General features: G+C 48.5%; 1 protein-coding gene across 1 annotated transcript in view; it reads right to left on the bottom strand.

The window, feature by feature from the left end:
- The window catches only part of CD81 (CD81 molecule), a 33,048-nt gene extending 27,947 nt beyond the window's left edge, over positions 1-5,101 (bottom strand). The window contains exon 1 of the mRNA XM_040067185.2: positions 4,949-5,101. Coding sequence (XP_039923119.1) covers positions 4,949-5,014 — 66 coding nt within the window. The 5' untranslated portion in view covers positions 5,015-5,101. The remainder of the gene's footprint in view (positions 1-4,948) is intronic.
- Between the last annotated feature and the right edge of the window lie 10,328 nt (positions 5,102-15,429).

Here is a 15,429-nt window from a genome sequence, read left to right as displayed (position 1 = left end):
ACAGCACAGGTGAGGTCTTTCTGCTGCCTTCCACAGCCATGGTGCTCCACGGCCACCAAATGTCAGGCTGAAAGTTCGCAGGCAAGGCTTGCCCAGGAATTACAGAAAAGGCATTTGGGAAGAGTGCTGTGCCCTGCAGGCAGGAGGAGGAGAGCAGCCTGCAGCCCTGCTCTGTTCCCAGCAGCACACCTTCCAGCAGCGGCTATTAATAGAGCTGCCAGCCGGAGAGGAATTCTCCACTGGTGCCTATAGTTACCAGCCCTACAACACTGCAGAGCTTTTCAAAACAAGCTCCAGAGGAACACTCCCGGAGGAGCAGCATGCCAGAGGCCAAATAAAGCTTGATGGATGGGAGGAGAGTGGGAATTCAGCACCAAAATCCAGGAGCAGGGTCCTACGATGGGGAGCACCATGCCCAAGCCACTCCCAGCCTGATCCCTTCTGCAGAAGTAGCACTTCCCAGGGTTTAACTGCCCTCAGCAGAGAGGAAAACAATTTGAGATATTGCTTTAAAATTAATTTGGCCCCATACATAAGCATTTAACTACAATGGTGATACAACTACTTTTCCTTCTTAATAGTACAGTGAAAGGCACTTCCACAATGCTGGATCAAAGTGTTTCTCACTGCTAATGCTCTTGCATTAGATAAGTATTACAGTGGAAAACAGAGCAATCCCCATTCCAGCCAGCAGCACTCCCTCCTTTCAGCTGCAGCCAGCCTATTAAGTGAAATTGGGTACCCCCACTGGGCAGGGTGCACCCGCCTCTTCAAAAAAACATTCTGCATGCAGAGACTTCAAAGAGGCTTTGTAGGTGATGGAAGGGCCATGTTCACTTGACAGAGTGCCCTAAAACACCCCAGAGAGACATCAGCAACAGAACTTGAGTGTAGGCACTGAGCCTGCTAAGGAAACCTCTCCCTTGCCCTTCAAAGACAGGTATTAAGTAGCTGCACGGTCAAACACACACGGAAATACGCTCGCCCGTACCAAACAGGATACCAAACAAAATCTGTGGAAGATGTGGGCCAGCATGAGGTCCTTGCTGCTCCCCAGGCTCTCTGCAATTCCCAGGGAGACCAGCAGTCCAACCAGCCAGGCACTACCACCCGTGGCACTGGAGCAGTGCTCGGCCCACGCCTGCACCCGCAACAAGATGCAAGCTACTTGGTTAGTCCACAGTTATTTCAAACCCATGCTTCAGAGCTACAGGAACCATGAGATCTTCCATTTCTTCATTTAAAGCTGTGAGCAGTGGAGCGGAGCACAGCCACCCTCCTCACCACAATGGGAGGGTCATGTGCTGCTCAGCAAAAGTGTTACCATGGGACAACTGCCACAGAGAGCTGCCACCACCCATCACCAACACCGAGTGTCTCTGTGCAGGCTTTGCAGACTCCAGGCTACAGTTAACAGATATTCTGGTGTTGCACAAGAAAATATGCAGCTCCTCTACCTCTTCCCTTTTAATCACCCGTCGAGACAGACTCTAACTTCCGCCTTCCTCTCTGTACCCAGACTGTACAACATCCCCTCAACACACAGAAAAGTTAGACAGTGCCTGGAAAATGGCATTAGGAGGAAGCTCTTCCTTTTAATTAGACACCTCTCTGTTAGGGCAGCCAGCGGTGCTCTCGACCTGGAAAGCTGCCATGGGCTGTATTAGCTAATAAGCTTGAGCGATCCTTCTCCAAGCAAGTCAATTCCTCCTTGGTTATGTTTAATTATATTTTAAAATAGCTTGCTGGCTTCCTTCAGCCTCCCCAGGGACTCTTTGCAGTGGTGGTCAGTTCAGCCCCATGTACTGAGCTCTGCTATTGGGTTTGGGTAATTCAGGAGAGCTGCCAAAGTCCAGCCATCTTCTAGGGATGGGATGGAGAAGAAGCTCCACCTGCCAGATGCCCAGCCCTGTTCAGGCTGCCCATCACACCAGCCAAACTGCACAGTAACAGCTACTGCTCACACTCACAGGGCAGTATCCACTCACCACCAGCCACGCCAAGGCTTCAGGACAACTTCACAGCACAGAAAAACTTTTGTCTTCCCAGCCCCATGTTTCGCTAACCAGATGGAAGCCCCCAGGTGCTAACCATGGCCTCCTCCACCATTTCAGCAGGTGGATGAAACATGTGGGGACCCTCTCCTGGGACAGGCACTCGTTTGTACACATGGCCCATGCAGCAGCCACTGGTCCCTCAAGAGCCACCTTGGGCCAGGCACAATCTTGGCATCTTCTTCTCCAGTATGCACGCACAAAGGAAAAGCAATCCCCAAATATCAAATAAACTGAAACATCTCAGGCACTGTGAACGAGGAGCTGGCAGCAGGGCCACCTTTTCCTTTTTCAACACAACAGCTTTATGAAATTCCCCCTGCACTGCCTGGGGAAGGCAGGGGGAGGAAGCCAGAGGGGTGTCAGTTTATTTACACTCCAGCAGGATAGCAGGGCTACATAAAAAAGTTATCAAAGAAACTAAGGCTGAGAATTGCTTCCTTCTTACTCTTGGGCGCTAGAACAAGCTCCTGTGCAGCTCAGCATGGTGCCTGCCAAACTCTGGGCTCTGCCTCTGGGTTGTTTTCATCAAAAGCACCCAGCGTCAGCTGCACACAAGGCAAATCATAAGCAAATAAGCACAAGGGAGCTCATCAGCCCCTGCATAATAACCAGGTGGCAGGACTAAAGGGCTGCAGGTGCTTTCTCACACCTACCTCCCTGTGGTTAGAGGTGGTTTCCCAACACAGCCAGCCCGCAGCAAGGGTGCTCAGCACCACATTCTGTCCTTAAATGCCACCCTGTGAAAAGTGCTGTCACACTTTGCTGATAACCACAGTACTCCTCTCCACCCGGAGGTGCCAGGTTGGCAGCTAACCTGCCTTTGTGGTAAACCTAAAACTCCCCGCAACTACTAGTTTAAAGAACAACACAAAAGGGCTTGAAAGATCCAAGATCTGGTATTCAACCATCATTCAGCTGGCCAGCCTCACAGAAAGCATTGTTAATTCTGATGAAGTCCAGGCTCCCAGTCTGCGCACGAGACAGTGCACAGGGACCAGCAAGTCCAGCACTGGGAGCTGTTTGAGCACCCTCCAAAAGGGTAGGGCGAGGCACCCGAGGTCATAACGGGGAAATTATACAGATTGGCAATTCCTCTTAGAAGAAAAATGCCCATTTATAAAAGATCAGCTCTTTTGCAAGACTTTGAGGTGAGCGACTGATTTTGCTGAGAAGTGTTGGCTGTGCAGAGCCCACAGCATCCTTCCTGCCACCCAGGAGACCCTTCCTCCCTTTGCAAGCACAGCCGGCAGCTTCTTTGACAAGAATGGCAGGAAATCGTGAGCAGAAGGCAAGAAAAAACCCTGGGATAAGCACGATAACTCAGAAGGAACAACATTTTACAGACAACCGTACCCGCCTCCATCCGGCCATTTTAAGGGTGGAGGAAGAGGTTAAAAAAAACCAACCCAGAACTGTCCCTCATTCACGTAGCTGGCAATACATCAGGTATCAATTAATGCCGTTCTTATCAGAGCTTGTCACCTCCTCCTTGGTCAGTGTTATAGCCAGAAACAAGGCGAGCAGGCCTGAAGTGGGCACCCACTTGGTTAAGCCCTCCACCTCCCAAGGATGGGGACCACCCGCCCCCCAAAAAAAGCTTCCCCAGTCAGCCCCAGGGAGGAGTCAGCAGGCAGAGACTCCAGCCAGGCAGTGCAACTCCAGGTACCAAAGCAGAGTTTGCTCGAAAGCCATCGGTCCCCTTCCCACTTCTCCAGCCCCCCCTTGCTACCTTCACTGCTGTAAGCAAGCATTAAGAAAAACAAACAAACAAACAAACAAAAAAAACCCAAAAAACCCACAAATCTTCGACAACAGAGCGGGATGTCAGACAAGGGGCACGGGGCATTGGACAAGGGGCATCCAAGCGGTGCCGTGCGTAGCGGGGTGGGGCTGAACTCACTTCCAAGACAGAAAAGCATTCCGTGGAATGGAAACCAGAGTATTCAAAACACGAAACCGGCAGCCTGCTCGGGCATATCTCATTGCCCCCGAGCGCAGGAGCAGGGAGAGAAGGACTCCTGCCAGCCAACCTCGCACAGCCGGAGGCTGTTTCTAACCGGGACAAACCTGGTTTGCAGGGAAACCGGGATACGCCGCTTTTTGCTAAATTAGTCGCACGTCTGGATGGATTATTTCACGAGAAACTTTCTCAGGAAAGGCAGCCTCTCCAGCCTGGATAGAGCCTGCATCCTAAAATAACTTCCCGGGCGGCGGGGGCAGCGGTCCCCGGCGCGGGGCCAGCGCGGCCGGGTCCCGGCTGTGCCGCCAGCTGCGGGGCGGGGGGCGCGGAGCCAGCCCAGAATCGCCCGTGTGTGCTGAACGCCCCCTCCGCTGCGGCGGGCGGCAGGGCCCGCACCTCTCCTCGCTTCCCCTCCCTCCGCCTGGCAGCATCGCTGCATCCCGCCCTCCTTCCCTCCCCGGCTGGGGAGCGCCGCTTTCCCTAGCGCAGACCCACAGCAAGAGGGGCTGTGGGAGTCCCCCCGGCTCTGCCCCCCGCCTTTCCGCCCATAAACATCGGCAGCGGCTGGACGCGAGCATCTGAAAGGTCTTCTCCAACCTCAAACCACCCTACGAGTCTACCTCCCCCTCTGCATATACGTTTAAAAAAACGGACATAAATAGATATACATGTACAATTACGCACGTACGCGTGCATTACAATAAAAAAAAAGCAAAGGATTACCAGCCCCTCCGCCCCCCCCCCCCAAAAAATATTTAAAAAAAGAAAGAAAAAGAAGCAGCCCCTAGGGCACATCCCAGACAGCAAGTCCCACTGCTGAGGGGCAAGAAGGGGGCTAAACCCAGACGCAGGCAGACGAGCCATATTGCAGCCCCCTTATTTAAAAGCTGGGGGGGGCTCGGCCGCCGCTCCCCGCCGCCGCTGTGCTCACCCAGAAGATGAAGTTGAAGACGAAAAGGAGGTATTTGATACACTTGGTGCAGCCTTCCACTCCCATGGCGACGGCTCTCCCAAATCTGTGCTGCCTGGCTGACCGGGGCGGCGGCGGGCGCAGAAAACCCGCCCCGCTCCCGCCCCCGCGGCCCGCCCCGGAAACGCCTCCCGGACACGCCCCGGGCACGCCCCTGCAGCGGGGGCTGGAACAGGCGCCCCATCGCCCTCCCGAAACTGGGGGTCGTCTGCTGTTTCCCTCCTTTTTGTTTTGGTCTTTCCATCCCCACCTCCCCCTGTTTTTTCTTTTTATTTTCCCCCCTTTTTAAACCTTTTCTCCACTTTTCCCATTTCTTGTTTTTTCCTAGCTCCTCTTTTCCTTTTTGCTTCCCCCCCTCTTTCTATTATCCCTGTTTTTTTCTTTTTTCTTCTTCTTTTGAATTTTCTCTTCCCTCCTTTCCCCCCTTATTTAACTCTCTTCTCTTCTCTTCTCTTCTCTTCTCTTCTCTTCTCTTCTCTTCTCTTCTCTTCTCTTCTCTTCTCTTCTCTTCTCTTCTCTTCTCTTCTCTTCTCTTCTCTTCTCTTCTCTTCTCTTCTCTTCCCTTCTCTTCCCTTCCCTTCCCTTCCCTTCCCTTCCTTCCTTCCCTTCCCTTCCCTTCCCTTCCCTTCCCTTCCCTTCCCTTCCCTTCCTTCCCTTCCCTTCCCTTCCTTCCCTTCCCTTCCCTTCCCTTCCCTTCCCTTCCCTTCCCTTCCCTTCCCTTCCCTTCCCTTCCCTTCCCTTCTTTCATCATCACTAATTTTTCTTCTCATCTCTTCCTCCCATTTTTCTTTTTCTCCCTTTTTAATATGTGCTCTTATTTATTTGTTTTCCCCTTCTTCTCAACCTCTGGGGGCAGCTCACAACGAAGTTTCCTACACACAAGTAGGAGCCACGGGAGCAGGTGTTGGGGGGCTGTAGGAACGCTGTTCCCAAACCTGACCGCCATCCCTTAAAACTCACTGCCACCTCCTAAACATCACCAGGCAGCCTGGGGTGCAGAGAGAAACCTCTGTGAATAGGTTGCAGGAGGTTTTCTATTTCTATACAGAAAAGTTTGCGGGTACATTGAGGGGATTCCCCCTCCAAAAAACTTGTTGAAAACTATCAGTTTGACATTCAGAGAAGTGTTTCTTAATTTCCCCATCTAATTTTATCTCTAAATCTGCTCTGCTGAACAGTTTTTGTCTAAGCTTGTGGCGTCGGTACTGCAAGCAATTGCGGTACCAGTTCAGTAGCAGCACTCAGAATATTTTCCCTTGGTTATTGGGTAACAAGAGCATCAGGGGGGCTTCAGGGCTGCCCACCAAAGAGATTCCCCCCTGTTTTCTTCTTCTTTTTTTTTTTTTTTTCATTTCTTTTTTTCCTTTTCCATCCTCACTTTTCCCATTTCCTTTTTCACCCCTAACTACTCCTTCCCTTTCTTTCCCCTCTTTCCCCGCAAAAAGTAAAAACATGAAAAAAAAAGGGTCACACATAACAACAGGCTTGGGAATTTTCGTTAATTCCCTCCCCTCTCAAAGCTACACAGAAGAAGCACAATGAAATTTCCCAAGCTTTCGGCTGAGACCCACTTTGGCTCACTCGCTCATCACTAGAAATATAAATTGTTTTCACCCCGTGTTATGCTTCCAGGAAGCTCATTCACTTCTCCAGGGGCAGGGTAGTAAGTCACATAACCAGAGCACAGGAGGATGCCTGGAAAAGGCATCACTGGGCTGTTCCAGCCAAGGTCGGCACCTCACCGAGCTAAATATAAACCTGGCACCTACCGACAGCATCATATGTGGAAACCTGCCCTCTTCCTGCCTGGGCACTTCCCTCCAGTGAAGGATTTCAGGGAGCAGCTTCTTGGGCCAAGTATTTTCACACTCTGATAGAGTCTTCCCAGCCATGCATCCCATAGTCCAGAATGAGCTGTCAGCTATCACACATTTCCTACACACGTATGTTGAAATCAAGTCAGCTTCTTCCAAAATCATCCCATTACCCTCAGGGCTTTGTCATGTTCATCAGAACTTTCTGTGCCCCTCAGTAACAGCCCGTTCACTACATGGCAGCAGGGAACAGGAATGAATAGAAGTTGGCCCCGTTCCCTAATTATTTATGCTGAGTATGTCCCCAGTTGTGGGCTTGCCATGGATTCATAACCCCTTTGTCTCTAAGCCACATTCACTCATCCAGACTTACCAACAAAGCCAGAGGCTCACCAGGCTACTTATGCATGTAACTGCTGTCCTGAATTATCAGCATGACCCATCTGGTTACGGAAATAGCCGTAATCCTGTGTGGCTCATCAATCCAAATAGTAATGGCAGGGCCCCCCAAAGCTGCTCACTTGCCACATCACAGCACCCCACAATGTCTTCTTTTCTGCACCTCCATTCTTTACAGCTATATAAAGTTCAATCACCCCCACCCTAGGAAAAAAAAGTAAAAATAAAAGTAGATGTTAAAAACAGGAGACTTATAAGAACCAAGAAGCCTCTTGTGCACTTAGGCAACTGTTCCCAGAAAAACTTTCAGGGATGCTGCTTGGAGAGTCTGAGTGGCAGAGGAAAGAACCAGCAGCAGTAAGGCCTTCAGCAGCAGCAGCCGCATCACTTATGAGGGAAAATGACTCTCAAATCAACTTCTGTGCACTGGAGAGCAGGCAACCCCAGCTGCAATCACTGCCACAAAGCTGGCATTGAAACTGCTTCCAGGGAGCTTAGGATTGCTTTTTATTTGTGTTGTTTCTATCCCCCTCCGTGTGGCTTTTCTTTTCTTGCTTTCTGCTTTTTTTTTTTTTTTTTTTTTTCCCTCCTATGTTGAGCAGTGAACAAAAATGAAAAACAAGAAATAAACCTTTATGTATCCTCCAAAAATTGTATTAGGCAGCAATTTGGTTTGGAGCCAACAGAGTTCTGTTTCTGGCACCTTCCTTCAGGTTCTGTTGGAGCACATGTTGCTCAGGGACAGCTGTGGCCCTGGCAGGGGCAGCAGAGGCACAGTCCCGCCATCTCCTACAACAAGAAGCTCCCAGTTACAGCCTAAAGCCTACTGGGTTTAAACAGGCCACGCCAACAGTTTTCTCCAAAAGTTGGAAGTTGTAAAGCATTTCAAGCTTTGTCTTTTCTTCTTGTTATTCTAAGCAGCTCAGTTGGGTATATTTGAAAACTTTGGCCTTTAGGTACAGGAAGAAAAATGCCATCACCTTAGCACAGCGACAAGATAACATATACTGTTCCCCAGGACTATGTGTGATTTCAGGGGTTGTATAGTCATTTCTTATGTTTCGTACTCATTTCTCACACTGCATTACTTGCTGTACAGCCCATAAAGTACCACAACTGCTTTCCCAAGGCTCTCAGTGGCTTTACCACTCTTCATAAATAAGTAAAGCTAATTTGCAAAAATTCAGTTTGTGTCTGGGTGTCACATGCCAGTACTGAGTGTGAGTGCTATGAATAGGGCTGATGACTTCCCTCTTCAGGAGGAAAAGCTGGTCTGAGTGCTCAGGGCGTGCACTCATTCACAGAGCAGCCAGCTGCAGGCAGGGCTGTGAGGAAGCCACCTACCTCCCCTCAAGCCTTTTACACACCCCACCCCCCCCCCCAAAAAAAAAAAAAAAGAAAAACCTCTAAAAATGTTTTTTAAAAAAGCCTCCAAACCCCAAATTAAAAAACAAAACAAAACAAAGCAAAACAAAACAAAAAAAAACAAAAACAAACAAACAAAAAAAAACCAACCAAAAAAAACCCCAAACAAACAAAAAAACCCCATCCCCAAGCAGCTATTTGATTGTGCTTCTGCAGTTGGGTTTGCAGGCAGAGTGAAACAGCTGAGAGTGGAAGAGCTTACAGTGTTTCTTTTTGTTTGGCTTGGGTTGTTGGGATTTTCTTGTGAACCTGTTTATAAAAGCCAGTATTACTCCTGTGGGTTTTGGCACCTCTGGGTATGACTCACCAGGGTCCGTTAGAGCAGATGCTGCCTCCCAGTCCGAGTTCAGCAGAACATCCCTTACCAGAGGGACTCAGCAAACCCAACCCCTGGGACTTTGAGCCTGATTATCCTGTTATGCCTTCCAACAGCTTCCCCTTAAAACCTTCCAACAGCTTCCCCTTAAAACCCCTTTTGTTTTATAGATAGTGAGGGAGGGGGATGAGGGCAGAGGACAGATTCATATCCTTCTCAGCTCTTACACGGGCCTGAAGAGCTGGCAACCAGGACCTGAATTGATTACCATCAAGGCAGGATCTAAACACTTACTGACCAGGGTCTCCAGGAGATCTGGGATTTCTCTGCTTATCCACTGGGGACCACGGGATGGCTGCTGATGTGATACTCTGGCTGCATGCTTTGGGCTTGCATGGCAAACCCCCTTGCCCTCCTTAGCCAGCTCAAAACTGACAGATAAACCATGGGAATAAAGTGCACATCGTCTGGCTGGTGAGGTCCGGGTTAGCTTTTAACCACTACTTCTTATTTTTATTGAAAAATACAACAGAAATAGCCTGAATTTCCAATTTACCTCTGGTGGTAAAAAACAAACAAACAAACCAAAAACCCCACCAGCATCACCAAAGACCTTTAAATAGGAGACTTTGGAGATGCACAATGAGAAACTCAGAAGTTCGTTCTGTGGGAGGCTAATAGTCCCAGAACCATGGGGGTAACTTCCTTGGTAGCCAACACCCCACAATGCTGTTTTTCAAGGAAGAGACTTGAGCAAGGGCAAACTGCAGTGTGTGTACTGGCCTATGGAGCCCCATCACCTCAGGAGAGATCTATCTGTACACTCCTGGGGAGCAGCCAATGCCTTCATTTTGAGAAGAAAAAACAAAAAAACCCCAACAATATGAGGAATCTAATCCCCATGTTTAATGGGACATTTTCAGAATACCTTTTCTGTGCCCCAGCAGGAGTGGATGGTGCCTGCTTATCCAAAAATCCTAATGCCCATCTCTGCAAACTGATTCAAAGCACAGTGACAGTGTGGGGGGTTGCACTTGCCTTGCAGCCTCAGGGGAGAGGGATGCAGCAAGCAGAGACCTGTAGCTGAGCCTGAAGTTTCTGTTTCTAATAAACTCAACAAATGGTTCCCATCTGCCTGGCCTGTCTCTCTGCCATCTTTAAATATTTATATCAACGTATCTATGGTGATAGGTCAGGTTATATAAGTGAGGGGGGTGGGGCGGAAGGACAACATCAGCTCCTGCTGGAGCTCCAGCCAAAGGCGTGAAAAAACCCAAGCGGGCTTCTTATCCAAGCAGACGCTCTCTCTTCTCAGCTCATGAGCACAGAAAGTGAACATCAGTTTTTCTCAGGGCATCAGAGAAGGCCAAGCCACAGCTGGGCTGAGCTGTGTTTTGGGAGGTGCCATGTGGGAGAGTAAGAGCCCAGCCCATCAATGCAGAGGGCTCTTATTGTATAATCAATGTATAATTCATTAGTAGGTGAATAAAGGCTGGAATAGTTTATTGCTGATGTAACAGGGCTAAAAAGAAACCAAGAACGTCCATGAGCAAGCTGCTGGATACAGGGGTTTAACAATAGCACTTAATGATGCTGAGGGGAGGGAGGGGGGATACTGTCTTGGGATAATATAAACAAGCCAGCTAGCTGACTGCCAGTGACTCCAGGGTGAGCAATGCAGGGATGTACGCATCCTCCTGGCAAGAAATGCTGGGAAGGACCTTTCTTCTTTGCTTGCTGGAGTCTGAGGGAATGGCAACTAGAAGACAGCCGGGCTTTAGCTGTTGGTGGGCACCTCCAGGCTTGTCTAAACTTATTTCTCCCAAGATATGCCACTTCCTTGCAAGCTGAACAATCACCACATATATCCCTTCCAGATAAAAAAGCGGGTTTTTTTTCCCCTTGACCCTCCTGGCAGGGGTAGATATGCAGTTTTCCTCCAGGTATAAATCTGTTTGATGGACCCCCAAATGCCAGATGGTGATGACAGCAGTAATTTTGTGCTGGGGGTGAGAGGGATGGCATGGTGGGGAGTGGAGTGGGTTCACCAGCAGGCTGCAGTCGGTCATGGGTTTGACAGCTGCAGCCAAAAGCTGCAAAACACACACAGCCTGTGTTTTTCCAAAACAGCCTCTGAAACTTCTCCAGAGCTCTCCCTCTTCACTCCTGAGCTCTTCCCCGCTGTCCCACACATTGTTACATCTCTCAGTGGACAGGTTTGATTCTTGCTGCCAGTTGCTCATTCTCCCAGAAGAGGAACTACACAGTTAAGAAATACATCGCTTTTCACCCTAACTGCATTTCACTAATGGAGAGAGCTGCAATGACACTTCATGTGAAAGTTGCAGGATGTGTGTGATCTGATCTGTGTATTCACAGCAGCTTCTGACCTCACCTGCTTTCAGCTGTGCTGGCTGAGATCTGTGAGGGGCATCTTCCACTTCTGGCTGCATTTCTAGAGGAGAATTATAGACAGATGCTTTTCCAAATGCACTACTTCTGCACCTGGTTAGAAAAACATGTGTCTATCAACTATTACTTCCAAAAATATTTTGCGTCTGCATCTTATAAATACAGATTTACCTTGGCAGGAGTTGGCTTCCTTACACTACTGCACTGCAAGGGTCCTCCCAGATTTGCCAGCTTCTAAGGCTTTGGAAGGACTCACTCAGCAGTGTCTTCTCTAGGAGCACGCTGCAGGCATCAGTCCAAGCTGCATAGTGAAGGGGTTGCTGCACAAGGAAGTTGTATTTCAAGGACAGTAGGAACTCGCAAACATGTGGTCAAAAGGGCAGGAAATAGCAAACCAGTTTGGAGTCAAGACAGCACACCACAAGGCTGAAAGATTCTCACTCTCCTTACCACCAAATCCCTGTAGAGAGTTACTGCATTATTTAACCTGTGCCTTCCAAAAGTGCTCTAAGCATCATCCACTGCCATCAGAGCAGGTGCTGGGAAAGCTCCTCTGGCTCATAAGCAGGCTGTGGACAGTCCAGCCTTGAGCATATGGTGAGCTCCATGTAGGGTCTCTGTGGAATTTAATGGCCCTGTTGGCTCAGCAGCGCATGGGCAGTGAAAGGTGGAGAGCAGCACAAAAGGTGCTTGCTGCTGCCATGGGCTGATGCTCCCCAGCCCCACAGGCTTATAGGTAGCCCCAAAGGTGGCCACACAGGCCAGACCAACCTGGCCTTATGCTGGTCCCTCTTTCAGTGTCCTCAGATGGAGCTGGGAGGTGGTCTAAAGTAAAAGGAAAAAGGTAACTCATGAGCAGAAGCTAATGCATGCTCAGAGAAAGGCAGACTCCAAGTGCCCAGATGACCTTAGTGGAAATAAACGATAATTGCTGCAACTTAATTGACAAGTAGCTGGAGCCAACTCACAACTAAGTATTTAGCTTTGCACCTTTGGTCTGAAAATTCTATTTTGTTTTCTCCCATATATGCCTATATAAATAGGATTTCTTTCCTAGCAGAGTGTGAGTGTTGACATGCTTATAACAAACAGCTTCCTCTAGAGCAAACCCCAGGAAGGCTCACTGCTCTGCAGGTGTTTCCTAGTCTGGCTGCCGGCTTGCATCCCCAGTGCTCAGTTCCATGCTCTTCTCAACGCTGTATAAATCTTGGCACCACTTATCAATGAGTTCCTGGGGTTCTGCTCTGGTTGCACAAGAGCTGTAATTTGCCCCTAGCTAGCAGAAAATTGGGGACTAGTAAGAGCAAAAACATTCATTGTAGGACAGGGATTTTTTGTTGGCAGAGGTGTAAAACACTGTTTAACACTCACCCACCCTGCAGGTTCTATCCAGCCATTCCTCAGGGCTGCCACTTCTACAGCTGTGAACAAAATGTTAACACCGCACATTTCTGTAACGAGTTTCTAAAAATCAAGGAGCTGAAGGTATCTGCTTTTCTGCTTCTGAAAAATCACAGCGGGATGCCATTGCAGGGTGGCAGCACCCCTGCTGCTGCACACAACACACACTCTGAGAGAAGAACATGTCCAACTGGGCACGGCTCTGTCACCTCCTTGTTGAAGGCACTTCTCCTTGCAGGGGAGCTCTAGCAGCCAGTAAAATGTGAATAAAGCTCATGAGATGACCAGTGACTGACACACTCCTCTCTCCTGCTGCCCTGAGATGACATCCCTCTGTAATTTTCAGGAGCAGAAAAGCAGACACCTTTATCATATACATGCTACTCCTGTCCATCACTATGCCTTTACATTAAAGACTGACCTGGGAAGGCAGAGCACCTAAAGCTTCAGCAGTCTTAGTGGCGATGCTTTAACAGAGATGTTCGGTACTCTTTGATGAGGCTTGAGCAGGTAACCCACACCAATGACATTGACACCAGTAGTTTGTCTATGATATTTTTTGATATGCTAGAATGTCAGCAGTTAACCAGACAATGCAAAGAGGTGTGCAAGACCTGAGTACCTAATCCTTAAAAATGTGAAACCAAAGACATTTCTTCCATCTAAATACTCTGGTCATTACAGCTTAAACATGTCCTTTAGCATTTTTCCTGCTTCTGCTTGCATTACTCCCTGAGAGGTACCTGTCTGATGTCCCATCAGCTGGCTGAAGGTGGAATGAGGCTGATGAGCTGGTCTTTTCCCCCTAAAGGACCAATGTCATCCTCTCCCTCCAGCACACTGCTGGGACAGGTGAGCACCAGCTGCCTGGGGAATATCCCTTCCCAGCACGGAAGAATCACTGAGTCCCCCCCATGATGTAAACCCCCAAGCAATGCAGGCAGCTTCATGCACAGCACAAAAAAGAAGAGGAATGATAGTCTTTTGCAAGAAAGTCATCTTTATTGAAGCAACCAAGAGTCACACGAGCTGCCAACTGGTCTGAGGAGTAACAACAGCAGTGACCTGACAGTAGGAGCTGGAGCTCACAAGAGAGATTGTCTCTTTCCAGAGATCAGCATATGTGATGATACATATACACATATAAGTGAATACTTCCCCACTAGAAAGTGCATATGCTGGGAAGTGCGTATCACACCCAATTCCCTGCCAGACTGAGGTGTGTTGGTGACTGCCAGGAGGTAGCTTGAATATTACACTGGGGCAGTTTGAACTTCATCCTCCTTCCAGTGAAGTCAACAGGGAAACTCTGTCAGTTCCAAGGGAGTGGAATGAGAAGTGACAGCCTTCTCTCACCCCTCCACAACAACTCTTTCCAATGCAGAGTGTTTGCAGCCCAGGTTAAAATGCCAGCCAGGTGCTGCAGGCTGTACTGCTGTTCTTGTACGTGCAGCAGCCCCTTCCTGAGGGCCAGGACTTGTCCCGAACATCAGCACAAGGTTGTCCATGTTTATCTCAGTAAACAATTGCTACTTACCATTTTTCATGCCTAAAAGCCACTATGTATGAGAGGAGTGAAAGCTGCTGCTGGTTCAACAGACATTTCACACAGCTGTATATTATACAGCAGGTGCTACATATATTGCAATGATGGGTTTCAGCTCAGAAGCAACTCTGCCTCCTTGACGTGAGGGCAAAGCATGTCAGGGAGCTGTTGTTTCAGCTAGACTGACAGCCTTTACAAATTCTGTTTATTATTGATAAGGTGATTTAAAAAGGATGTGGAGTTGGACATTGTATTGTTTAACCTGGCTGGAGATCAGTCCCGTTCTCTTATAGATTTAAACTTCTGTTTGTGTGTGTAATATCAAAGTCCTTTTACCACAGGAGCACAGTGGATTAGTAAAGCCTGATAAACATAGAGCTGGGGCCAGAAGTAACAGAATCTGAGAATCACACAATAAACCAGGTTGGAAAAGACCTTGGAGATCACCAAGTACAACCTATGACCTAATACCACCTTATCAACTAAACCATGCCATTGACTGCAACATCCAGTCTTTTTTTAAACACCTCTAGAGACGATGACTCCACCTTCCTGGGCAGCCCATTCCAATGCCCAATCACTTTTTCTGTGAAGAATTTTTCTCTAATGTCTAGCCTAAACTTCCCCTGGCACAGCTTAAGACTCTGTCCTCTCATCCTGTCACCGGCTGCCTGAGAGAAGAGGCTCACTACCTGTCTACACCCTCCTTTCAGACAGTTTAGAGAGTGATAAGGTTGCCCTGAGCCTCCTACTCTCCAGGCTAAATAACCCCAGCTCCCTCAGCTGCTCTTCCCAGGGCTTCTGTTCTAGACCTCTCACCAGCCTTCTGGCCCTTCTCTGAAGGTGTCTGAGCATCTCAACACTCTTCCTAAATTGAGGGACCCAGAATTAGACACAGCATTCAAGGTGCAGCTTAACAAGCTGCTGTGAAATCAGTGTGGCATCAAGATTTAGGAAGCTGACTAAATCCTAAGAATTTAAAAAAAAAAAAAAAAAAAAAAGTCATATGACATTAGCAAGGAGGAATAACAGAGAAATATGTCCTTCTGTTGGTCAGTTGTTTCAAAGCTCATTCACTACTTTTTGTCCTGATCTCTACCAAAAGTTCTATAAATCTGTCAATGTTTGA

The sequence above is a fragment of the Hirundo rustica genome, chromosome 6, assembly GCF_015227805.2.
Source record: "Hirundo rustica isolate bHirRus1 chromosome 6, bHirRus1.pri.v3, whole genome shotgun sequence".
Classification (NCBI taxonomy): Eukaryota; Metazoa; Chordata; class Aves; order Passeriformes; family Hirundinidae; genus Hirundo; species Hirundo rustica.
Note: the sequence above shows the minus strand (reverse complement) of the source record. Positions and strands in the feature narration are given on the sequence as shown.